This window comes from Elephas maximus, chromosome 2 (assembly GCF_024166365.1).
Source record: "Elephas maximus indicus isolate mEleMax1 chromosome 2, mEleMax1 primary haplotype, whole genome shotgun sequence".
NCBI classification, from domain to species: domain Eukaryota; kingdom Metazoa; phylum Chordata; class Mammalia; order Proboscidea; family Elephantidae; genus Elephas; species Elephas maximus.
The window spans coordinates 218214297-218239296 of record NC_064820.1 but is presented as its reverse complement, the minus strand read 5'-3'; the positions used below and the strand labels follow the sequence as shown (position 1 = coordinate 218239296).

At 43.7% G+C, this 25000-nt stretch overlaps 1 protein-coding gene across 7 annotated transcripts in view; it reads left to right on the top strand.

Moving 5' to 3' along the window:
* HLCS (holocarboxylase synthetase) overlaps positions 1–24069 on the top strand; it is a 344996-nt gene extending 320927 nt beyond the window's left edge. For all 7 annotated transcript variants that reach the window (XM_049874829.1, XM_049874828.1, XM_049874823.1 and 4 more), the window contains exons 8-11: positions 180–340; positions 13666–13780; positions 18613–18826; positions 20386–24069. In XM_049874829.1, coding sequence (XP_049730786.1) covers positions 180–340; positions 13666–13780; positions 18613–18826; positions 20386–20557 — 662 coding nt within the window. In that variant the 3' untranslated portion in view covers positions 20558–24069. The remainder of the gene's footprint in view (positions 1–179; positions 341–13665; positions 13781–18612; positions 18827–20385) is intronic.
* The last annotated feature ends 931 nt before the right edge of the window (positions 24070–25000 follow it).

The following is a 25000-nucleotide window of genomic DNA, read 5'->3' as shown; positions in this document are numbered from 1 at the left end:
GAGCTTCAGATCTTTAAAAGCTTCTCTTTTGTATTGAGTTAACCCCAGATGTCCAGGCATTTTAATAAGTCAGGGTTTATTCAAGGGAGATATCTCTTGAGCATGTGGCTCCAAGGCCTTGGTCACATTTCCTGGCCCTACTGGGCGTGTTCATGCAGACAGCGGGGTTTGTTTTCCAGGCCGGGGCAGGAACACTTGGCTGAGCCCCACAGGATGTGCCCTCTCTACTCTGCTTGTCTCCATCCCGCTGAAATCCCAGCTGGGGCAGCGAATTCCTTTTGTGCAGCATCTGATGTCCCTGGCCGTCGTGGAGGCCGTCAGGTCCCTTCCTGGGTACCAGGTATGTACAGCTTTAACGCACTTTTAGGCCCTCATGGTGCGGCAGGGTTTGGTTTGTTTTTGTGTGTGGCGTATGTTTTCATAATTGGCGAATGTGGAGCCTTAACCTGCTCCATGCAAAGCTGGCATGAAGAGGGCTCCTGGAGCTTTAAAAGCAGGTTTTATTGCTGCCTCAGCCTTGCTTGCCAGAATGCACTTAGTCCCCCAGAATTCCCTTTCCAGCCCTTTTGTCCGATTTCTCAAACATCCTAGGAAGGGCTAGCCTTTTTTTTTTTTTTCTTTTTTTAATTAAAGCATGTTGTGTTGAATGAGAGCTATTTATGTCTTCTGGTTTAAAAAAGAAAAAAAAGCAAGCTTATTTTATGGGCTTAAAACTCTGCTCATTTCCCACCTCTATTTACCACTGTCTGCTCTTAGCAAGTGTGTCTCTGTGTGGCACAAATGACTAACGTGCTCACTGCTAACCAAAGGGTCAGTGGTTCTAATACACCCAGCAGCACCACAGAAGAAAGGCCTGGCGATCTACTTCTGTGAGATTGTTCTTGTTAGTTGCTGTTGAGTTACTTCTGGCTCATGGCGACCCCAGGTATACAGAGTAGAACTGCTCCTTAGGGTTTTCAAGGCTGTGACCTTTTGGAAGCAGATTGGCAGGCCTGTCTTCTGCAGCATCTCTGGGTGGGTTCCAACCGCCAACTTTTTGGCTAGTAGTTAAGTGCTTAACCATTTGTGCCCCCCAGAGACTCTCCATTGAAAACCCTATGGAGCATAGTTCTCCTCTGAGACACATGAGGTTGCCATGAATCAGACCTGACTCATGGCAACTGGCTTTTTGGTTTGGTTCTCAACCAGAGGTATCTTTGTCTACAGTTGACAGAATTCAGTGGCTAGGCTCATGTGAGACCATCCTTCTACCCGCAGCTGTAAGGACAGTTGCGCCTGTTTCACTGCTATTACCAAACGATTTGTGTCAGTTATTAAAAAGACGAGAAAAGCGACTTTGGTCTTTTCTCTCATGCCTGGGCCCCACGTCTCATACACCCATCCTAAATTTTCCTGGATGAATTTTATATGGATATAAAAAGGGAATCCTGAAAACTCTTCTGTTGGGATATATGTGTGTATGTGTGTGTGTGCATGCGTGTGTATAAAATATTAATTCCTGAAGCAAGATGTTAAAAGTATGGCTCTCAGGGGAAGAACCTGAGGTCTTGTTATCAGCATTTAAATGAAGAAGCAATCCTCTCCCCTGCCCCTTACAAACCCCCGCTCCCCGCCCCATGTGGCCATGTCCTCATTTTCAGTGTCTAAAACTTGGCTATTCCACAGAGATGATCAGTTCTAAAGTATCTATTTCATATATTACATCCAATCACTGACATGCACATTCAGACATGACGTTCATTTTTCCTCATTACTCGTGACATCCTTGCTACATCTGATTCTGGTGAGTTCCAGGCTCATCAGACTGTTAAAAACCTCTCTCTTAGAAACCAGTTGAGAATATCAAGTTCTGTCATGGGAGAAAATATTTTGTTAGGTGCCGTCAAGTTGGTTCTAACTCATAGCGACCCCTTGTATAGCAGAAGGAAGCCCGGTCCTGCACCGTCCTCACAATCGTCGTTATGCTTCAGCTCATTGTTTTTAGCCCTAGCAACAGTGAAACTGCCCAGCTAATTATTCTTAGGAAAATAAGTAAAATTGAGTCTAGAAAATTAAATGTGTCTGTTCAGCCTTTTCCTGGCTTTGAGTTTGACCTTGTGGCCCCATTTGTTAATTTAGTGAGCATTCTTTGAGTGCCTGCTGTATGCAGAGAGCTGTGCCAGGAGCTGGGTCAACAAGATGAGTGATGGGAAGCTTGTCCTCCTCAGCGCCCCGGGGCTTTGTGTCCTCCATTCTCCCTAAGAAGCTTCCACCATAAGTTTGTATTTTGCATGCTATAGCACGAGTTTTGAATTGGACTTACTTTTAACATAGTCCAGTTTGCTTACATAGTAGGGCTACAGGCTGGTTGAAATAGGCCCCATTTGAGTAGCATTTGCTTTTCTTATATCTTTCACTAAGGCCCCAACTTGTCCCTAGAAAGATGGTACCATCAGCACCCAAAGTCTAACCAGCCTCCCTGGTTTAGATGCAGTATTGTGGGGCACCTGCATCCCGCCGTGCTGCCACACTCCCTGGCCCCTCTTCTCTTCTCTGCATCCTTAAGTTCTGCTCATCCTTTGAGTCCCAGCTCCAGTGCCATTCCCCAACTCCGCCAGCTGGAAACTCTCCTTCCTCTAGACCCTTGTTGTTAGCTGCCGTCAAGTAGGCCCCTGATTCGTGGCTACCATCATGAATTGAATTATATCCCCCCAAAAATGTGTGTATCAATTTGGCTGGGCCACGATTCCCATTTATTCCATTCCACTCAGTCTAATGTCTTAGGATAGTCAATAAAACACAGGTAACCATCTTTCTGGTATTCTCTGCTTTCAGCCAGGATCCATCTAACATCAGCAATGATATCCCTGGTTCCACGTGCTCTTCTGAAACTGGTCTGAATTTCTGGCAGTTCCCTGTCGATATACTGCTGCAGCCACTTTTGAATCACCTTCAGCAAAATTTTGCTTGCATGTGATATTAATGATATTGTTCGAAAATGTCCGCATTCTGTTGGATCACCTTTTTGGAAATAGGCATAAATATGGATCTCTTCCAGTCAGTTGGCTCGGTAGCTGTCTTCCAAATTTCTTGGCATAGACGAATGAGCACTTCCAACACTGCATCCATTTGTTGAAACATCTCAATTGGTATCCTGTCCATTCCTGGAGCCTTGTTTTTCGCCAGTGCCTTCAGAGCAGCTTGTACTTCTTCCTTCAGTATCATTGGTTCCTGATCATATGTTACCTACTGAAATGTTTGAACGTCAACCAATTCTTTTTGGTATAGTGACTCTGTGCATTCCTTCCATCTTCTTTTGATGCTTCCTGCGTCATTTAATATTTTCCCTGTAGAATCCTTCATTATGTCAACTCGAGGCTTGAATTTTTTCTTCAGTTCTTTCAGCTTGAGAAATGCTGAGTGTGTTCTTCCCTTTTGGTTTTCTATCTCCAGCTCTTTGCACATGTCGTTATAATACTTACGTTGTCTTCTTAAGCCGCCCTTTGAAATCTTTTGTTTAGCTCTTTTACTTCATCCTTTTTTCCTTTTGCTTTAGCTACTTGATGTTCAAGAGCAAGTTACAGAGTCTCTTCTGACATCCATTTTGGTCTTTTCTTTCTCTCCTGTCTTTTTAATGACCCCTTGCTTTCTTCGTGTATCATGCCTGACCCAAGCCATGGTGTTTTCAGTCGCCTCATATGCATGTGGAAGCTGGACAATGAATAAGGAAAACTGTCTTAGTCATCTAGTGCTGCTATAACAGAAATACCACAAGTGGATGGCTTTAACAAAGAGAAATTTATTTTCTCACAGTCTAGTCAGTTAGAAATCCAAATTTAGGGCGTCAGCTCCAGGGGAAGGTTTTCTGTCTCTGTCGGCTCTGGAGAAATTCTGGTCCTTGTCCTCAATCTTCCCCTGGTTGAGGAGCTTCTCAGGCGCAGGGACCCCAGGTCCAAAGGACGCACTCTGCTTCTGTTGCTCCTGGTGCAGCTTTCTTGGTGGTATGAGGTCCCCAACTCTCTGCTTGCTTCCCTTTCCTTTTATCTCTTTTCCCCAGGGAAACTCCCTTTACATTTGTATCAGGGATATGACCTGGGTAAGGATGGTGTTACAATCCCACCCTAATCCTTTTAACGTAAAATTACAATCACAAAACGGAGGAAAACCATACAGTGCTAGAAATCGTGGCCCAGCCAAATTGATACATTTTTGGGAGGACATAATTCAATCCATGACAAAGACCGAAGAAGAACTGATGCCTTTGAATTGTGGTGATGGCAAAGAATATTGAATACACCATGGACTGCCAAAAGAATGAACAGATCTGTCTTTGAAGAAGTACAACCAGAATGCTCCTTGGAAGCAAGGATGATGAGACTGTATCCCACATACTTTGGACATGTTGTCAGGAGGGATTAGTCCCTGGAGAAGGACATCATGCTTAGTAAAGCAGAGAGTCAGTGAAAAAGAAGACCCTCAATGAGATGGATTGACACAGTGGCTGCAACAATACTTTCAAGCATAGCAACGATTTTGAGGATGGCGCATAACCAGGCAGTGTTTCGTTCTGTTGTGCTTAGGGTCACAATGAGTTGGAATTGACTCAAGGACACCTAACAACAACATGATTCCCAGTATTGTGTGGTTGTCCTCCATTCTGTAATTGTAATTTTATGTTCAAGAGGATTAGGGTGGGATTATAACACCCTTACTAAGGTGTTATCACTGATCCAATGTAAAGAGAGTTTCCCTGGGGTATTGCCTGCACACCTTTTATCTTACAAGAGATAAAAGGAAAGGGAAGCAAGCAGAGGTTTGGGGACCTCATACCAGCAGAGTGCATCCTTTGGACCCGGGGTTCCTGTGCAGAGAAGCTCCTAGTCCAGGGAAAGATTGATGAGTAGGCCGGCAGAGAGAGAAAGCTTTTCCCTGGAGCTGATGCCCTGAATTTGGACTTCTAGTCTACTTTACCATGAGGAAATAAATTTTTCTTTGTTAAAGCCATCCCCTTGTGGTATTTCTGTTATGGCAGCACTAGATGACCAAGACGCTACCCCATGCACAACCGAACACAATGCTGCCTGGTCCTGCACCATCCCCCTGGTCAGTTGTGGATTGGACTGTTGTTATCTACAGGGTTTTCGTTGGCTGATTTTCAGAAGTAGATGGCCAGGTCTTTCTTCCTAGTCCACCTTAGTCTGGAAGCTCCCCTGAAACCTGTTCAGCATCACAGCAACACACAAGCCTCCACTGACAAATGGGTGTTGGGTACACATGACGTGCATTGGCTGGGAATGAAATCTGGCTGTCCCACATGGAAAGCAAGAATTCTACCGCTGAACCACCAATGACCTTCTAGCATCTTATGATGTTTTAAACATATAAACCTCTCTTGTGGTATTTACCCTTTGTTGCTTTAAATCAGATTGTTTGTGCCCCTGTTCCATCTCCCTACACGGTTACAAGCTCTTTGGAGGTAGTATTAGTTTTATTTTGGTCTCGCCATGCCTAGCATGGTGTTTTATACATGGGAGGATCACAGCAGCTGTTGAAAAAATGATGGAGTAAATAAAGAAGGAGTAATACATGGCCTTTCATCTTGAAATAGATGTTATTGTTTGTGTGCGTGAGAACCCAAAGTTTCATTAGCTGCATAGTTAACTAACTGGATCAGAAGACATGAAGGCAGAGAAAAGCCAGAGACAGGACCACACCTGGATAAGCTGCTGCCCACGCAGCACAGTTGTTTCTGAGCTTTGGGAACTCCATAGGTGTCATCTTGCTGGGGCAGGACCTTGTTCTCCTTGCTGTGGTGTTGGGCACAGGTGGGGTGTGAGAAAGCAAGAGAGAAGAAATAACAGAAATGTAGGAGAATGGCAAAGACCAAAGTTTCCAAGTCACAGATTTTCTAGATCAGAGTTTCTCACCTCAGCACTGTTAACATTTTGGGGAAGATCATTCTTTGTTTTGGAGGCCTGTGCTATGCATTGTGGACTTTTAGCAGCATCCCTGGCCTGCATTCAATATATATATATATGGATGTTCTGGCAAAGCTCGCTTGCTTGCTCTGGATCCTGTATCTGGCTCATCATCTGACCTCCATTTCTTGGGACCTGAGGCAGCAGCCAACTGTATTGCCTGCTGATTTTGGAGTTCATCAGCCTCCACAGCCTGTGAGCCAGCAGCTTGCTATCTTACTTGCTGATCTTGGATTTGTCAGCCTCCGCAGTCAATGAGCCAGTGGCCTACTGTCTGACCTGCCAACGTTGGGCTTGCCCCCCAGCTACATGACTCAGTTGAAGCCACCAGCGTGATGCTCGACTCACGGACTTGGGGTTTGACAATGGCTCTACAACCATGTGAGCCATTTCCTTGAAATAAATGTTTCTGTATATATAGGATCACTATTTTTTATGAGTCAGCATCGACTTGAGCACAATGGGTTTAGTTTGGTTTTCGGTTTTATATATATATATACACATGCACACACTTTACTGATTTTGCTCCTCTAGAGAACTGAGCCTAAGACATTTGGTACTGAGAGTAGTTCTAGAAAAACAAAATCATAGGGATGAGTTTTCTAAATAGGTTCTCAAGACTGACTAGTCTTAAAGGCTCTGATGACTCTGCCTGCGGTAGTAAAGAGGGTGCCGCTAATCCATGTGTGAAGTGGCAATATTAATACACAAAATATCACCACCATTAGATCAAGTATTGGTGAGAAACAAGGTTCTGGGAGATTGCATGTTTGATACGTTTCTACAGTTTTGTCAGAATGAGAAGTATAGGGAAGCTGGTTTATTCGTCCTACTTTCACTAGACAAAGTGGTGAAAGAAAGACATGAGTTCAGGGCTTCAGAGTCATAGCTCAAGTGCTGCATAAAAGACCTCAAAGTTGCCATTTGTGCCCTGAAAGAAAGCCTTATGTCTTGTAGTAACAGAGCCAATATTGCCAAAAATCAAACCCAGATCTTATTGTAAGAGTGGCTGAATTATAACACCAAATAAATTCCCAACTTTAACGATGTCTGAAGTTAAAGTTAGTGTATTGATTGGTAAGAAATGGGATCCTGAAACTTGGAATGGGGGCATATGGGAAGATAATCATAAAGCTGGGAACACTGAGCCCCTAAATTCTGTTGAATCACTCCTGCCAACAGAACCATCTTACTCACATCTGAAGAGGTTACTCCATCTTTATTTTCTAAGCCACCCTCCCCAGTAAAACCATTAGCCCCTCTACTCCCATCTGATGAGATTAACCTACCTGTCTGAAGAGCCTTTTTCTGAGACACCGCCTGGCGTGGCATCTGAGTCGTCACCTGGGGATTGCCTGGGGTAGATACCTCACAAGACATGCTGAATGTTGCCAGGACCCACTCCCACCACCCATTTTTGCTTCTAGACCTATAATTATACTTAAGTCCCAGCAAGCTCCAAAAGGTGAAGTGCAAAGGGTGACCCAGGAGGGGGTATACTGTACTTCAAAAGAACTGCTTGACTTTTCTAATACATACAAACAGAAACCTGGGGAATGTGTGTGGGAATGGCTATTAAGGATGTGGGATAATGGTGCAAGGAGCATAAAGTTGGATCAGTCTGAGTTTATTGATATGGGCTCACTAAGCACAGATTCTTCATTCACTGTTTTCCGCTCGAGAGTTTTGGAAAAGATCTAAAAGTTTATTCGGTTGGTTCGCTGAAGCATAGATTATGCAGGGGCCTACACTAAATCAAGTAGAAGTACCAGACTTGCCTTGGTATACTGTAGAAGAAGGTGTGATGGTTAAGATTGTGTGTCATTTTGGCTGGGCCATGATTCTCAGTGTTTTGGCAGTCGTGTAATGTTGTGATCACTTCCCTGTTGAGATTTGATATGTGATCATCCCTATGATGGGATCTGCTCTGTGTAGCCAGTCAGTTGAAAGGGAGTTTCCTTGGGTATGTGGCTTGCATTAAATATAAGCAGACATTCTGACAAGGTTTGGGGGCTTTTTGCTCATGCTGGATCCTGCAACTGACTCCTGTTCATCTGACCTCCAGTTCTTGGAACTTGAGCTAGCAAGAGTCCTGCTCTCTGACCTGATCTTGGGTTCACCAGAGGGGGCTTCACGAATCAGGAGAATCCTGTATCCTGACCCACAGACTTGGGGCACTCCAGCTTCTACAACCACATGAGCCATTTCCTTGATATATATGTATATGTATATGTATATACGTATATACATACATATACATATATATGCTTTATTGGTTTTGCTTCTCTAGAGAACTCAGCCCAAGACAGAAGGTATCCAAAGGCTTAGGGAAATTGGTATGTAAGAGTGGATTTATCAGGTTAGACCCACAGGCCCACACATGAAGTGCCCAGAGGATGCACTTTTACCACAGTAGTGAGGAACAAATTTGTGAATGGAGCCTCAGCATCCTTAAAAACTAATGCAATTGCTTTTTCATGTCAGATTTGACAGTGGGAGCTGCCCTAACTGAATTAAGATACCTAACTATAATGGGGCTGATTGGACCCTCCTGGGTCTTAGGGGCCAAGTGGCAGCACTCAATCAACAAAGACAAGGTGGGCATGGTTACTGTAATGGACAGTCAAAGCAGTAATCAGAATAGTCTGGCTCTTATGGACTTATGGTCTTGGCTACTTAGTCATGGTGTTCCTCGGAGTAAAACACATGGGAAATCTAAATGTTTACTTGATCTGTACAAACAGAAGACTTCTAGGTCTTGTGAATGACAGTTTCACTCAAATCACCAGAATAGAGTCATGGCTCCTCAACCAATTCCCAGACTTGAGCCAGTTTATAGACCCACAACCCCTTGAACGAAGAGGAGGCTGGATGCCCTTGAAGAAGAACCCCACTACACTGCCAAAAACTTATACCGTTGATCTTTCCCCAGCCTTCCCCAAAGGAATCTACCAGCTTTTACAAGAGTAACTGTTCACTGGGGAAAAGGAAATAATCAGACTTTTTGGAGGGTTACTGGATACTGGCTCTGAACTGACAGTAATTCCAGGAGAACCAAAACATCATTGTGGCCCACCAGTCAGAGTGAGGGCATGTGGAGGTGAGGTTAGTAATGGAATCTTAGCTCATGTTCATCTTACAGTAGGTCCAGTGTGTCCCTGAACCCATCCTGTAGTTATTTTCCCAGTTCCAGAATGCATAATTGGAATAAATATACCCAGCAACTGGCAGAACTCCCACATTGGATCTCTGACATGTGTGATAAGGGCTATTATGGTTGGAAAGGCCAAGTGGAAGCCATTAGAACTACCCCTACCTAAAAAATAGTAAACCAAAGGCAAATACCTCATTCCTGGAGGGACTATAGATATTTACTGCCACCATCAAAGACATGAAGGATGCAAGGCTGGTGATTCCCACCATATCCGCATTCAGCTGACCTATTTGGCCTGTGCAAAAAACAGATGAGATCTTAGAGAATGACAGTGGATTATCGTAAGCTTAACCAGGTGGTGAGTCCAATTGCAGCTGCTTTTCCAGATTTGGTTTCATTGCTTGAGCAAATTAATACATCTCCTGGTACCTGGTATGCAGCTATTGATCTGGGCAGTGTCTTTTTCTTGATTCCAATTTCAAAGGAACACGAGAAGCAGCTTGCCTTCAGCTGGCAAGGCCAGCAGTACACCTTCAATGTCCTACCTCAGAGATATATCAACTCTGCAGCCCTATGTCATAATTTAGTCCACAGGGTCCTTGATCTCCTTTTCCTTCCACAAGACGTCACAATGGTCCATTATATTGGTGACATTATGCTGATTGGGCCTAGTAAGTAAGAAGTGTCAAGGACTCTGGACTTACTGATAAAACATTTGCGTGCCAGAGAGTGGGAAATCAGTCCCACAAAAATTCAAGCACCTTCCACCTCAGCGAAATTTCTAGGATCCAGTGGTGTGAGGTATGTCGAGATACTTCTTCTAAAGTGAAGGATAAGTTGTTATATCTGGTTTCTCCTACAACTCAAAAGGAGGCACAATGCCTGGTGCGCTTCTTTGGATTTTGGAGGCCACGTGTCCCTCATTTGAGTTTGCTACTCTGACCTATTTATCAAGTGATTTGAAAAGCTGCTGGTTTTGAGTGGGGCCCCGAACAAAAGAAAGCACTGCATCAGGTTCAGGCTGTCATCCAAGCCACTTTGCCACTTGGACTATATGATCTGGCTGATACAATGATGCTTGAAGTGTCAGTGGCAGACAGATATAGATGCTGTTTGGAGTCTTTGGCAGGCCACTGTTGGTGAATCACAGCTCAGAAGTAAAGCGCTGCCATCCTCTGCAGATAACTGCTCTACTTTTGATTAATAGCTTTTGGTTTGTTACTGGGCCCTAGTACAGACTGAACACTTAACCATGAGCCACTGAGTCACTATGCAGCCTGAGCTGCCCATCATGAACTGGCTGTCTTCCGACCCACAGAGTCCTAAAGTCGGTCATGCACAGCAGCACTTCATCATTAAATGGAAGTGGAATATACAAGGTCAGGCTTGAGCAGGACGGGAAGGCACAAGTTGCATGAAGAAGTGGCCCTCCATGCAATGCTTCTGCCAAAACCACCATCTGTGGACTCGCAGAATGTCTTATCCGCCATCCTGGTATCCCACGCAGCATCATCTCAGATCAAAGGACTCACATCACAGCAAATGAAGTATGGCAGTGGGCCCATGCTTATGAAATTCACTGATCTTACCATGTTCCCCAGCATCCTGAAGCTGCAGCTTGATACAATGGTGGAATGGCCTTCTAAAGACACAATTATGGTGCCAGGTAGGTGACATACCTTCCAGGGTAGGGGCAGTGTTCTCCAGGAGGCTGTATATACTCTAAACTAGCGTCCAATATATGGCACTGTTTTTCCCATAGCCAGGATTCACAGGTCCAGGTATCAAGGGGTGGAGATGGGAGTGACACCATTCACTATTGCCCCTAGTAACCCACTCACAAAATTTTTGCTTCCTGTCCCTGTGACCTTATGCTCTGTGGTCTAGAGGTCTTAGTTCCAAAGAGTGGAATGTTCCCACCTGGAGACACAACACAGATTTCATTGAACTGAAAGTTAAGAATGCCACTGGGCCACTTTGGGCTCCTCATACCTCTGGAGCAACAGGCAAAGAAGGGAGTTACCATATTGGGTGGAGTGATGGACTCTGACTACCAAGGGGAAAGTGAATTGATGTTACATAATGGAGGCAAAAAAGAGTATGTCTGGAATACAGGAGATCCCTTAGGGTGTCTTTTAGTACTACCATGCCCTGTGATTAAACTCAATGGAAAACTACAGCAACCCAATTCCAACATGACTGCTAATGGCCCAGACCCTTCAGGAATGAAGGTTTGGGTCACCCCACCAGGCAAAGAACCATGACCAGCTGAAGTGCTTGCTGAGGGTAGAGGGAATACAGAACGGATGGTGGAAGAAGGTAGTTCTAAATACCAGCTACAACCACATGACCAGTTGCAGAAACAAGGCCTGTAATTTTTATATTTCTTCCTTGTACGTGTGCATCAAATATTTTTGTTTTCTTCACTTGTAAAATGTAAGGTGTAAATGGGGCTAGTACATTTTTGGTTGTCTGCATGTTAGTTATGTTAGATACAAGTATGACTTTGTAATTGTCTTTATTTAGAGATTGTATATGGTTTAAGGAGATGCGTACAGGTGCCAAACTGACAAAGGGTGGGCTGTGATAGTTAAAGTTGTGTGTCAACTTGGCTGGTCCATGAGTCTCAGTGTTTTGGCAGTAATGTAATGATATAATTTAGCAGTTATATGATGATACAGTCATCCTTCACGATATGATCTGATGTTATCAGCCAATCAGTTACAAGGGGCATTTCCTCTCAGGGGTGCCCTGCGTCCAATATATATATATGTGTGTACATTCTGGCAAAGCTCACTGACTTCCTCTGGAACCTGCACCTGGCTCATCATCATCTGACCTCTGGTTCTTGGGACTTGAACCAGTGGCCTGTCGTATTCCCTGCTGGTCTTGGGATTTGTTGGCTTCCACAGCCCATGAGCCAGTGGCCTGCTGTCTGACATGCCAATCTTGGGTTCAACAAGCCCTACAGCTGTGTGATCAGGAAAAGCCTCCAGGCTAACACCTGACCCACAGACTTGGGATCTGCCGGCCTCTACAACCGTGTGAGCCATTTCCTTGAGATAAATCTCTTCATATATACATATGTATGCTTTATTGATTTTGCCTGTCTAGAGAAAAAAAATTTTTTTTTCTTTTTTTTTAGAGAACCCAGCCTAAGACAGTTGTTTTCTTTGTTATCGAGTGCTGCTGTAACAGAAATACCACAAGTGGATGCCTTTAACAAAGAGAAATTTATTCTCTCACAGTCTAAGAGGCTAGAAGTCAGAATTCAGGGTGTGAGCTCCAGGGGAAGGTTTTCTTTCTGTTAGCTCTGGGGGGAGGCCCTTGTCATCAATCTTCCCCTTATCAGGAACTTCGGGTCCAAAGGACACACTCTGCTCCTAGTGTTGCTTTCTTGGTGGTATGAAGTCCCCTTGTCTCTCTGCTTCCTTCTCTCTTTTGTATTGTGAAAGAGATTGGCTTAAGATACAACCTAATCTTGTAGATCCAGTCCTGCCTCATTAACATAATTGCTGCTAATCCCATCTCATTAACATCATAGAGATAGGATTTACAACACGTAGGAAAATCACATCAGATGACAAAATGGTGGACAATCACACAATACTGGAAATCATGGCTTAGCCAAGTTGACAGGTATTTTGGGGGAACACAATTTAATCCATGACATGTCATTTGCTACTCTCTGGACTGTCAACTTTGTCTTCCAGTCTCATGTCTCCAGACAAGCGTCCTCTGCCCACACATGGCCCAACCAGGCTGCCAGCCACAAGTCTAGGAGACCCTTGGTTCTGGTGCCCACTCAATATAACCGACCCAACTTACATGTGCCAACTTCAGAGTTACGGGGAGAGAAGGGGAGCTGGTTGGCCCAACTTGAGGCAGCGTCCACCCTTGGTCCACTCCACTGTGACTGGCACAGGCAGAGTTACCCAGGCCACACCCTCCCATATGGGGTCTTTCAACCTAAGTCCATGTGCAGTACCTACGTCGATTGTCGGCAGTTGTGTGCGGCCTTCTCTAATAACTCAGTAAACGAGTTCCCCCTCTGCATCCTTATTGCTCTCTACTGGAGGCATTGCTACCTGCCTTTAGGACATTAGTTAATTCAGGGCCATTTTTCACTCTTGGGCATGTGTTTCTTAAGGGAAGAGAACCCTGAGAGTATCATTTTCTTCCTGCCCCCAGCACCTCGCACATGATGGGTGCTCCATGGATGTTATTGTTGATACTGAGATAATGAAATTAATTCACAAGATAGGGATCTTCAGAAAGTGTTTTTGATGACCGTGAATAGTGATGGGGTAGAGTGCGGGTGCTGAGATGTATGCCATATATGTTCTTTACATCTCTCTTCTTCTAGTCCCAAGTAGTACTTGGACGTTGGAGTGTCCCAAAGAAGTGATTAGCTTTCTGGAAAAGAAGAGAGGACGAGGACCTGTGTTTCATTAGTTTCAGGAATGGTCTGCTCACTTTCCCTTCAGCTAGATGGCCTCATGTGATCCTTTTGTGTCCTGTGATTCCTTGATTAATGTGAAGATCTTTCTTTAGGATGTCAACTTACGAGTGAAGTGGCCCAATGATATTTATTACAGTGACCTCATGAAGCTTGGTGGAGTTCTGGTTAACTCAACGCTTATGGAAGAAACATTTTATATACTTATTGGTAAGTTTAAGGAGCCCTGGTGGCACAGTGATTAAGTGCTCAGCTGCTAACCAAAAGGTTGGCAGTTTGAACCCACTAGCCATTCCATGAGAGAAAGATGTGGCAGTCTGCTTCTGTAAAGATTTACAGCCTTGGAAACTCTGTGGGGCAGTTCTGCTCTGTCCTACAGGGTCACTGTGAGTTGGAATCGACTCGACGGCAACAGGTTTTTGACTGGTAAGTTTTTAAAAGAGCCTTTCTGCCAGCATTTTTTTGGTTAACAAAATAACAGAAGTGAAATTGGCTATGCTGAGGGGAGGGGCAGTGGTGGTTCAGTGGTAGAATTTTCACCCTCTCTGTAGGAGACCTGGGTTCTAATCCCCAGCCAGTGCACCTCAGGTACAGCCACCACCCATCTATGAATGAAGCCTTGTAGGTTGCTGTGGTGCTGAACAGGTTTCACTGGAGCTTCCAGACTATGGCAGACTAGGAAGAAAGGCCTGGCAATCCACGTCAGAAAATCAGTCAGTGAAAACGCTGTGGATCACAATGGCCCAATCCCATTGTGCATGGATTTGTCATGAGCCAGGGCTGACTCCACAGCAGCTCAAAACAACATGTGTGGGGAACAGATAATCAAATGAGGTTACTTTTCTTTCAGTCTTGTTTCAGATCCAGGTATGTGTACAAATAGGGCCAGATCAGTTGAAAGTGATTTAAGAGATTCAAGGTTCCTGTATGGCCGTGGAAACCACCAAATTGGTATCATACCAAGCAGGCATTTTCTCACATCTTTCCACGCTTCCTGTTTCTAGTTGCATTAGAAATGATGAAAGTAAGAATTTAATGTATCATTTTGTAATAAGAAAAAAATTTTTTAATGTACCATTTTGGAGTTAAGAAAGTTAATTTCAATACACTGCTGGTGGGAACGTAAAATGGTACAGCCACTTTGGAAATCAATTTGGCACTTCCTTAAAAAGCTAACCATAGAACTACCATAGGACCAGCAATTCCACTCCTTGAAATACACCCTAAAGAAATAAGAGCCTTCACACAAACAGATACATGCACACCCATGTTCATTGCAGCGCTGTTCACAACAACAAAAAGATGGAAGCAACCAAGGTGCCCATCAACGGATGAATGGATAAATAAATTATGGTATATTCACACAATGGAATACTATGCAACAATTAAAAACAATGAATCTGTGAAACATTTCTTAACATGGAGGAATCTGGAAGGCATTATGCTGAGTGAAATTAGTCAATTGCAAAGGGACAAATATTGTATGAGACCACTATTATAAGAACTCCAGATAAAGTTTAAACAGAGAAGAAAATATTATTTGATGGTTACGAGGGTAAGGAGGGAGGGAGAGAGATATTCCCTAACTAGGTAGTACACAAAAAAATTTTTTAGGTGAAGGCAGGGGTAACACATAACACAGGGATAGTCAGTACAACTGGACTAAACCAAAAGCAAAGAAGTTACCTGAATACACCCAAAAGCTTTGAAGGCCAGAGTAGCAGGAATGGGGGTCTAGGAACCATGGTTTCAGGGGACATCTAGGTCAATTGGCATAACAAAATGCATTAAGAAAACGTTCTGCATTCCACTTTGGTGAGAGGCGTCTGGGGTCTCAAATGCTAGGAAGCAGCCATCTATGATGCATCAATTGGTCTTAACCCACCTGGAGCAAAGGAGAATGAAGAACACCAAAGACACAAGGTAAATAATGAGCCCAAGAGACAGAAAGGGCCACATAAACCAGAGACTACATTAGCCTAAGACCAGAAGAACTAGATGGTGCCCAGCTACCACTGATCACTGCCTGACAGGGAACACAACAGAGAATCCCTGATGGCACAGGAGATCAGTGGAAGGCAGATCTTAAGTTCTCGTAAAAAGACCAGACTTAATGGTCTGACTGAGACTGGAGGGACCCTGATGATCATGGTCCCCGGACCCTTTGATAGCCCAAGATTGGAGCCATTTCCGAAACCAACTCTACAGACTGGTTGACCTGGACTATAATAAGGACAGTGATGCTGGTGAAGAGTGAACTTCGTGGCTCCAGTAGGCACGTGAGACTATGTGGGCAACTCCTGTCTGGTGGCAAGATAAGAAGGAAGAGGGGGACAGGAGCTGGTTGAATGGTTATGGCAAATACAGGGTGGAGAGGAGGAATGTGCTGTCTCATTAAGGGGAGAGCAGCTGGGAGTGCACGGGTGGGTACATATGGCTTTTTGTATGAGAGACTGACTTGATTTGTAAACTTTCACCTAAAGCACAATGAATAAATTTTTAAAAAAGAAAGTTAATTTCAAAGGTGATTCTCCTGATGGCTTCGAATTCTTTATCTTGACTTTCCCAGGAATTAGAGGCCATGAAAAAGTTACCTTCTTTTAACCTTCAGAAGAAGCTCCAGGCTGTCAGGGTGGGATAAAGAATACCCATTCCACCTCACTCCATCCATATCAGGCAAGGAGATGGATTTGGCAGTTTCAAAAGTTGTCATGCCCTTGGCCACCCTGCCATCATCCCACAACTAATGTCCAGGAGAACTCGATTGGTGTTCAGAAGTCAGTAATGGACAGAAAGCATGTGACCTTGAGTTGGAAGTACCAGCCAAAGAATACAGGGCTTGAGTTTCTGACTCTGCTACCAACTGGCAATATTATTCTGGGCAAGCATCTTCAAACCCTTAAAGCTGCATTTCCCATCTTTAAATGAAGAATTGGACAAGATGCGAAGATACCTAAGTCAGGGCCCAGGGATGTCAAGGAACTCCATGGAAGGGCCTCAGGGAGCTAAAAAAAAAAAACCCTATCAGCATAGGGGAAGCTAAAAAAAAAAAACCCTATCAGCATAGGGGAAGTATCCAAGGGACAGAAGAGGGGAGGGTGGGAGGTGGTCTCTGATCCGGGAAAGACTCAGCAATGGCCCTTTCTGGTCCAGGGGAGAACAGGACCTAAGTTCTCTTACCAGAGGCAATGACAATAGTCAGTGTTGCTGTTTTCCCTTTGACTTTTAATTTTCTGAATACAAGGGAAAATGCTCAGTACTGTATAGCATTTAATTTAATGCCTTATACTTATCAGACCCTACAGATCTTGTGCTTGTTTTTGAATGAATGAACAAATGAGCAACTGCAAACTCCACCCCATTGCTGATGCTGTTTGTTTTTTTCAGATGTAATTTGCATTGCTTTGTATTTTAATAGCCAGTCATTGCAATGTAATTCTTTATTAAAAAAACAAAGCTTAAGACCAATCAATCCTTCCTTTCACACTGAAAATGGCTCAGAACACTTACTGAAGAATACTTTTGTTAGAAATGCCATCCGTTCTATCTGAAGTGAGTATTTTGGAAATTTTTTTCTTAGAGGCTCTGAAAACATGATAGTCTTAGTGCTTACTTCTTGCAGTATTTCATTTCCTATTGAAGACTTCCTTGAGATTGCTTAGGGCCCTGCTGAAAACTAAGACCCAGCTTCTCTGAAGACTCTGGCCTCTCCCTGAGAGGATGGGGTACTGAGTAACATCACAGATAAGCCTAATCAGACAGCACTGGTCATTATTGACTGTTCTTAAGACTTGGGTTAAACCCAAACCAAACCTATTGCCATCAAGTTGATTCCAACTCATAGCGACCTATAGGGTTCAGAGTAAAACTGCCCCATAGAGTTCCCAAGGCTATAATCTTTACGGAAGCAGACTGCCACATCTTTCTCCTATGGAGTAGCTGGTGGGCTCAAACCACTGACCTTTCAGTTCACAGCCGAGTGCTTAACCACTGTGCCACCAGGGCTCCTTCAAAGCCTTGGGTTAGGAGTCTATAAAAGAGCCACTGAGCAAGTGTTGGCCCCTGGTTAATAGCATAACGTTAGCACTGCAGACTTCCAAGGACAAAGTGGTAAAGATGCCATAACCGAGGTTTGAGATCTCAGAATCCAGTTTACTCCTTAAGTCCTGAATAAGATTCTCTCTTTTCAAGAATATGTTTTGTTATTCAAGTAAGAAAAGAAGCAAGAGATTTCATTTTATATTGGGCTCAGTGCAGAGCTACAGTTCTTGATTAGAGCTCGTGAAGTATAGTTATTTCAGAAGCAAGCCTGAGAAAAACTTGTCCCATTAATATCATTGTTAACTGCCATCGAGTTGGTCCCTGACTCATGGTGACCCCAAGCACAACAGAGCAGAACACCCAGTCCTATACCATCCCCATGATCAACTGCATATCAGACCATCATGAACATAGGGTTTTCATTGTCTGGTTTTCAGAAGTAGATTGCCAGACCTTACTTTCTAGTCCACCTTAGTCTCGAAGCTCCGCTGAAACCTGTTCAGCATCATAGCAGCCTGCAAGCCTCCAGTGCCAGAGAGGTGCTGGCTGCACGTGAGGTGTATTGGTTGGGAATTGAACCCAGGTCTCCCACACAGAAGGCGTGAACTCTACCACTGAACCACCAATGCCCCATGTCCCATTAATAAAGACAATTACCATCAAGTCAATTCTGACTCATGGTGACCCATTTAAATAGTGTCTGTTTAATTAAACTGAATCAAGTGTGGCTTACTTTTTTTCCAAATTCTTATTTGTAGTGAGGCTGGGATAGCCCTAGCTGAACAAGGGTAATGAAAGATGAAAAGAAAGATGGAGCCAGAGATACAAGTTACTCTCTAAGGGTCCAGAGATGACAAATTTTGGGGCAGTCGAAATAAGAGGAAGCAGGAATTGAACAGTGAAGACTGACTGCTTCTGGGTGGTAGAGAGGAACATGGGGTGTCAAGAACGTGTTGAGCTGCACATGTTTTTCAATTGTTTGTTTGTTTGTTTTTGTACAGGCTGTGGAGTGAATGTGACTAATAGTATCCCCACCATATGCATCAATGACCTCATCACAGAATACAATAGGCAATACATGACAGACCTGAAGCCCCTAAGAACCGATTTTCTCATCGCTAGAGCTGTGACCCAGCTGGAGAAACTCATCAACACGTTTCAGGACAAAGGACCCAATGGCGTGCTTCCCCTTTATTATAAATATTGGGTACACAGGTTAGTCCGAATTCTTCTTCAGTTCTTTAAAATTCCTTGATTCAATCAGTAGTTCAATATCATCCAATAAGAAGCTGAGCACCAATCTAAATAATTAGTTTTGACCTTTATACTGGAGAAGGAAACCCTGGTGGCATAGTGGTTGAGAGTTCAACTGCTAACCAAAAGGTCAGCAGTTCAAATCCACCAGGTACTCCTTGGAAACCCTGTGGGTCGCTGTGAGTCAGAATCAACTCAATGGCAATGAGGCTTTTTCTTTTTTTAAAGGAGAAAGGTCCCTGAGTGGCACAAACGGTTTGCTCTGGGCTACTAACCAAAAGGTTGGCCATTCAGACCCACCCGATGGTGCCACGGAAGAAAGACCTGGTGACCTGCTCCCATAAAGATTACAGCCAAGAAAACCTAAGTCACACGCGGGGTTGCCAGAATCAATTCGGTGGCAACTAAAACAACAACTGACTGCAGCAGAAACCTGGGGGCTGGAGCCCAGCAATCTGTGTTTTACCAAACACTCAGGGGATTCTGATGCAGCTCAAGTTTGAGAACCACTTTGGTACTCTCTTTCAAAAATGTCAATGTCTCGAAAAGCAAACAACCAAAACCAAGGTGGAGGACTTGTTTAAGATCAAAGACTAAAGAGGCATGACAACCAAATGCGATGCATGACCCGTAATTAGGTCCCGGGTGGGAGTCGATAGCCATAAAGGTATTAATGGGGCAATTGGGGAAATTTGAACATGGACGATATATTAGATAATACTATAGGAACAAGGTTGAGTATCTTGAGGGTGATAATGGTATTGTGGTTTTGTAAGAGAATGTTCTTGTTCTCAGGAGATGCATACCCAAGTACTTGGGGATCGAGTGTCATGATGTCTGCAACTTATTTTCATGTGGTTCAGAGAAAAAAGTGTGTGTGTGTGTAGCAAGAGAAATTAAATATGGAAACTGTTAGTAGTCGGTAGTGAATGGAGGTAAAGGGACTATGAGATTTATTCTACGATTCTTTCAGCTTTTCTGTGGGTTTGAAATTTTTCAAAATAAAAATTTGGAGGGGAGTAGGTTCTGTACTTCTAAAGGTCTCATCAAGGCTGTGACTTTAACAGGTACACTTGGAGAATATTCAAGAGATGTGGTACTACCATGAGTTGAACTTACAGTTGATAGCACCCAACTTAATGAGACCAAAATTTCTTGTCAACTCAGCTCTTTTTCCCCAAGAACCTCGAGAGTTGCACTGTGTTTCTTGAAAGTGCTAGGGGTGAGGAAGTGGTGCAAATCGCCATCACAGAATTAGGAGGAGTGCTGTCGTTTTTAGGGGAAGAGGTTCCTAACGCCCTGGTAGACTTTCCGTCACCCGGGTTATTAGTAGTTAACAAAACAGTCCATGTGGGGCCATTGCAAGCCAGAGCTCAGACCCGGTACGTTTTAACAGACTCTGGCCTCAGCCCTCTCTCCCACATCCCCGAGCCCTTTGCATAATGAATAATCACTTAATTAATTGTGTTAAGCTGATACCTTCCGTTTCCCAGTGACAGCCAGCTGTTCTTCTTTTCCAGTGGTCAACGAGTCCGTCTGGGAAGCGCGGAGGGACCAATGGTGTCCATAGTTGGCCTAGATGATTCTGGGTTCCTTCAAGTCCATCAGGAAGGCAGCGAGGTTGTGACTGTGCATCCGGATGGCAACTCTTTCGACATGCTGAAAAACCTCATCCTCCCCAAACAGCAGTAGTGGAAGTGGAGCGTGGTGGGGCAGCCTGCCCCTGGCCCTCAGTCCTCACCCCCTGCCTGGAGCTGTGGGGAGTAGGGGGTGGTGCAGCCGAGACCACTGCAAGCATTCCAGTTTGATTTTGGCGGCCCCTCCCAGCCCATGGATCTTATACGCTAGTTTAGGGCTATAGGTGATTTTTTTTTTTCCCACCCTCAAATTTGTCAGTTTTTGAAATTTTTTTCCTGTTTCTTTTTTAAAAAAAAAAAAAAAAGATTTATTTTGTTGCCTTTTAATTTGGCTTTTGGTGACGTTCTAGAGTGAAGGATTGACAAGTGGAAGATTTAGGTTAGGTAAGCCCCCTACCATAGGTGTGAAATCACCCTCCTCCCCAACCCTTGGGCTTGGGTTTATGCTACCTGTGATACCTAGTGCTGTGGAGTGGATTCCGGCTCATGACGACCCCACTGTATTACAGAGTACAACTGCTCCATAGGGTTTTTTTGACTGTAATCTTTATGGAAGCAGATCCCTAGGCCCTTCTTCCACAGTGCCATTGGGTAGGTTCGAACCCCCAGCCTTTGGGTTCATAGGCAACAGCAGCCCATTTGCACCACCCAGGGACCTGTTTATTGCCCACCTACCGGCAAAAAAATAAGTTCTTACTTGGAAACAGTATTGAGGTCATTCAAATGTTTGCCCAGTACCGGAGACTTGGACCCTTGGACTGTTATTAGCAAATCAGAAACCACTCTTCAGGCCAGGTCGTGGTGAGTTGGTGAGGTAGAGCTATGGGAACACTTTTTAAGAATCTAAGAGGCATTTTCCTACAAGAACATATGTTGACACTCAACTGGGGTGTTTGTTTTTTATTAGTGAAGAAGAGAGAAGGTGGACCTTTCAGTTACTCTCTGCCTGGTGGCTTGTTAATCCGGTCACAGTGTCATCTAAATGGCTGCCAAGTAGCATCTAGCTGGTAAGGATGCAGTGACATTGTAGAAGAAACCAGTTAATTAGTCCGACATTATTTCACAAGCTCTGCTTTCGTAAGTTTAGATTTACTGCCAGGCCTGAAGAGATGGGATCAAGTTCAAGATCCTTAAAGCCGCTGTTAGGCACTGCTTGAATGTGAGGGGTAGGTGATTTGGCTCCAACAGCTGGAGATGAAGGCGCGCTCTCATACCACACACAAGGGAGGATTTAGAGTTTTTAAGTCGTTTTTCAGATTGGCTTTGAAATGTGCTGTGTTCTGCACAACCACGTGCAGGGAAGCAGCACAGAATGCCCAAGCACGGGCATTTTTTCCCTCTATTTCCAAGGAAGACAATTATATTGATGTTTAATACCATCAGTGAAGAGTGCGTGTGTATGTGTGTTTGTGTGTGTCTTTAAAAGATGTTAAAAATCGGATGTGCTGACAGTCTCCGTGGAAGAACAAAAGAAAGGAAGCTTTTGATATATATTTGCTCTTTCCAGATGTCCCCCACGCTTTTTCCATGAAACTTCTATCTCTGTTGAACTTATGAATCATGCACATTACTTTTCAGCCTTAAAAGGCCAATTTTTGCCCCCTTTTCTCTCTTCCTGCCAGTCCCAGCTGAAATGAGTGGAAAGAAATCTTGATGGAGTTCTCCACTTTGAAAAAAGTCCCCTCATTGCAAACCAGCCCCCTCCTTACCCAAGTCCTACCCAGCCAGGTTAACTCCAGAAATGTGCCGTTTCCACTGTAAAATCCTTCTATCTCTAGCCAGGCACAGGCAGCCCCATAGGAAGAAAAAAATTAACATGTTGAGTTAAGTACACCAAGCCAATATGTGTTTTTTGGAAATGTAGCTTGAAAAGAATTAGAATTTTTGCAAAGAAAAAGGCTTCAATTGGAATTATTTTTCTCCAAAAACAAACAAACAAAAAGAATCACTCCTAAATGCCCACGTCTTCTGTTCGAGTCAGTGGCAAGTTTAAATAAAAATCCATACCATGCCAAAATTACAAAATGGACTCACCCTTGAGAGGGAGTCTGCAAAATATCATCAAGGAGAAAAATCTCCAGGCTAATGTTGCAAGTTTCATTTCTCAAACTTTGTAATTTAAGGCACGTCATCTCTCAGAGCCGCCATCATTACTTTTTGAGTTTCTTTGGGGGGGGTTATTTAATGAAAAACACACTATGTTTTATTTTAAGCTGGAGTCCTCTTCTGGAAATTTCTGCTTTGGAAAAAATGTTATCATTTAATTTCCTTTATGTAAATTAAAACTAATGAAGTGTGGACATGTCAAAACAGATGGGGATGTTCTGGGCCTGCCCCTCGGTCTCTGTGCTTTTTAGCAGGCAGTTCTGGCTTACACAAGACACTCAGTTGTCTTGAGGGAGACAAAATAGACTTGAAGCAGATGCTGCTCTTCTCAGAAACCTGATTTTGCCTCGGATGAACCAAAGGCTGTTTTAAAATTCTGCTTCATATAAGAAGGAAAAGGAAGAAAAACCAAACCCGTTGCCGTCAATTTGATTCCGACTCATAGCAATCTTATAGGACAGAGGAGAACTACCCTATGGGGTTTCTAAGGAGTGTCTGATGGATTCGAACAGCTGACCTATTGGTTAGCAGTCAAGCTGTTAACCACTGCACCCCCAGGGCTCCAGGGTATTTTGCTTATACCTTAGACTTACCTGCTAACCTACACCCATCATAAGGCTTTTGGGATGTTTGTGCACCCAGCCATCTCAAGAAGCTTTAAAGTCTTAAAGGAAACTTTGCATTTTCCCCACAATCTTTAAAACACGGCAGATAAGCTCAGGATTGGCGTTTGCCTCCAGAACATCGAGTCACCCCTGATGTAGATGTGCACTGAGCATCTGCAGAGCTATGTCAAAGGCTGGACTTCCTCCCTCCTGGGACTGGTAGCAGATTCTTGAGGATTCTTGGGGAGTGCCCCTAAAATAGGACCTGGTGCCAGCTGAGTTTCCCGCGGTCCAGCAGGAACACCACTCTTTGGCACTGGGACTCCTGGCAGCATTCACAGGGAGCTGTCAACGTGGGAAGGGTTTGTGTGTGGTGTAAGGTAGCCCATGGGTTTCACTGGGGCACAATGACGCTGCCTGACATTGCGTAAGGGGCCCTACTAAGGGGTGGATGAGGGTGGGTACATAAGCCCAGGGTGATGGGGAGAAGCCCGTTGCTGCCCTAAAGAGCAGCTCCAGCCCTCATCCCCCCCCATACACAAACACACACACACACACACACAGGCCAGCATGGCTGCTACCCCTACCCTGGAGTCTGGGAACTGGAAGAGAAGCTGGCCTCACCCAACAGTTTCAGAATGGAAAAGGGAAACAATTTAGCTTTACATTCTGTAATCTGTTAGCTCTCAACAGGCAGAAAATGGAGAATCCTTATTCCTGGATAATTGCTATGCATATTTGAAATAAAAGAACGTGTAAGCCTTTGCATTTTTCACCTTTCAAAGAATCCTCTCTGAAAAGTCATGGCTTTCAACCGATGCCTATAAAAAGCAAATCTACCAAAATAAACTTTAAGACTTTCTGTATGGTTTGTGCTCATTCTTATTTTTACCACAAGTTTGATTTTTTTTTAAAAAGGCCACTACCTTTGGTTATAGCACTTTTATTAATATTGAAACATTTTTACAAAATAAATAAAAGGTTTTAACATAGTAAGGAATATTACGTATTTCTAAGTTTTAAGAAGCTGGGTGAATTTTTTGGAGTAGGGTATATTTTTAACAAATGCATTATGCATTATACAAAAAAGAAGTCTTAGTATTCCAAAGAGTGAAAGTTAACAAATCCGCAAGCCAAAAAAAAAAAAAAAAAAGACCATTTAACTAAGGTGAGAAATGTAGCAATGTCCATGTTTCGTTTTTTTAGGGTATTCTAAAATTTTTTGTGAAAATTACTTCACTTTTGTCTTAATAGTTTCTTACCCAAGATTTTAACCTTATGTATCATACGTAAGTTTAGGAACAGCTTGAGTAATCCATTTTAGATAATCCATTCACTACAGAGCAACTACAATTTTACAGTATTTACTGGAAAATGTACTTTTTATTCCGTTTTATCAGTGGCAGCCATCACAGTCTACCTTAACTACCTTACAGTTCTTATAAATAAGAACTTTGGGTCAACTTTATACAGGATTCATTCAATTTGTTAAGTCTGTCCTGCTCCTAAGGCTCGGCTAGTAGGAATTTTAACAGGAAAAAAGGAGCAAGAGTGAGGGAACACTAAATACTGGCTCTTGCAGACTTCCTAAGGGTAGCCCTTCTTCACACCCTGTTCACTTTGCCACAAAGCTATGAATGGAATGGCTTTTCTAGAAAGGGGCTTCCATGAACATAAAGGAATTCCTTTCCCTGGGAGGCTTCGTGGAGGGCCCAACCAGTCTCGAATTGGGTTTACTTCTCAAATCCATTTGATCTGGCATTTTTGTCAACATGGTACATGTTAGG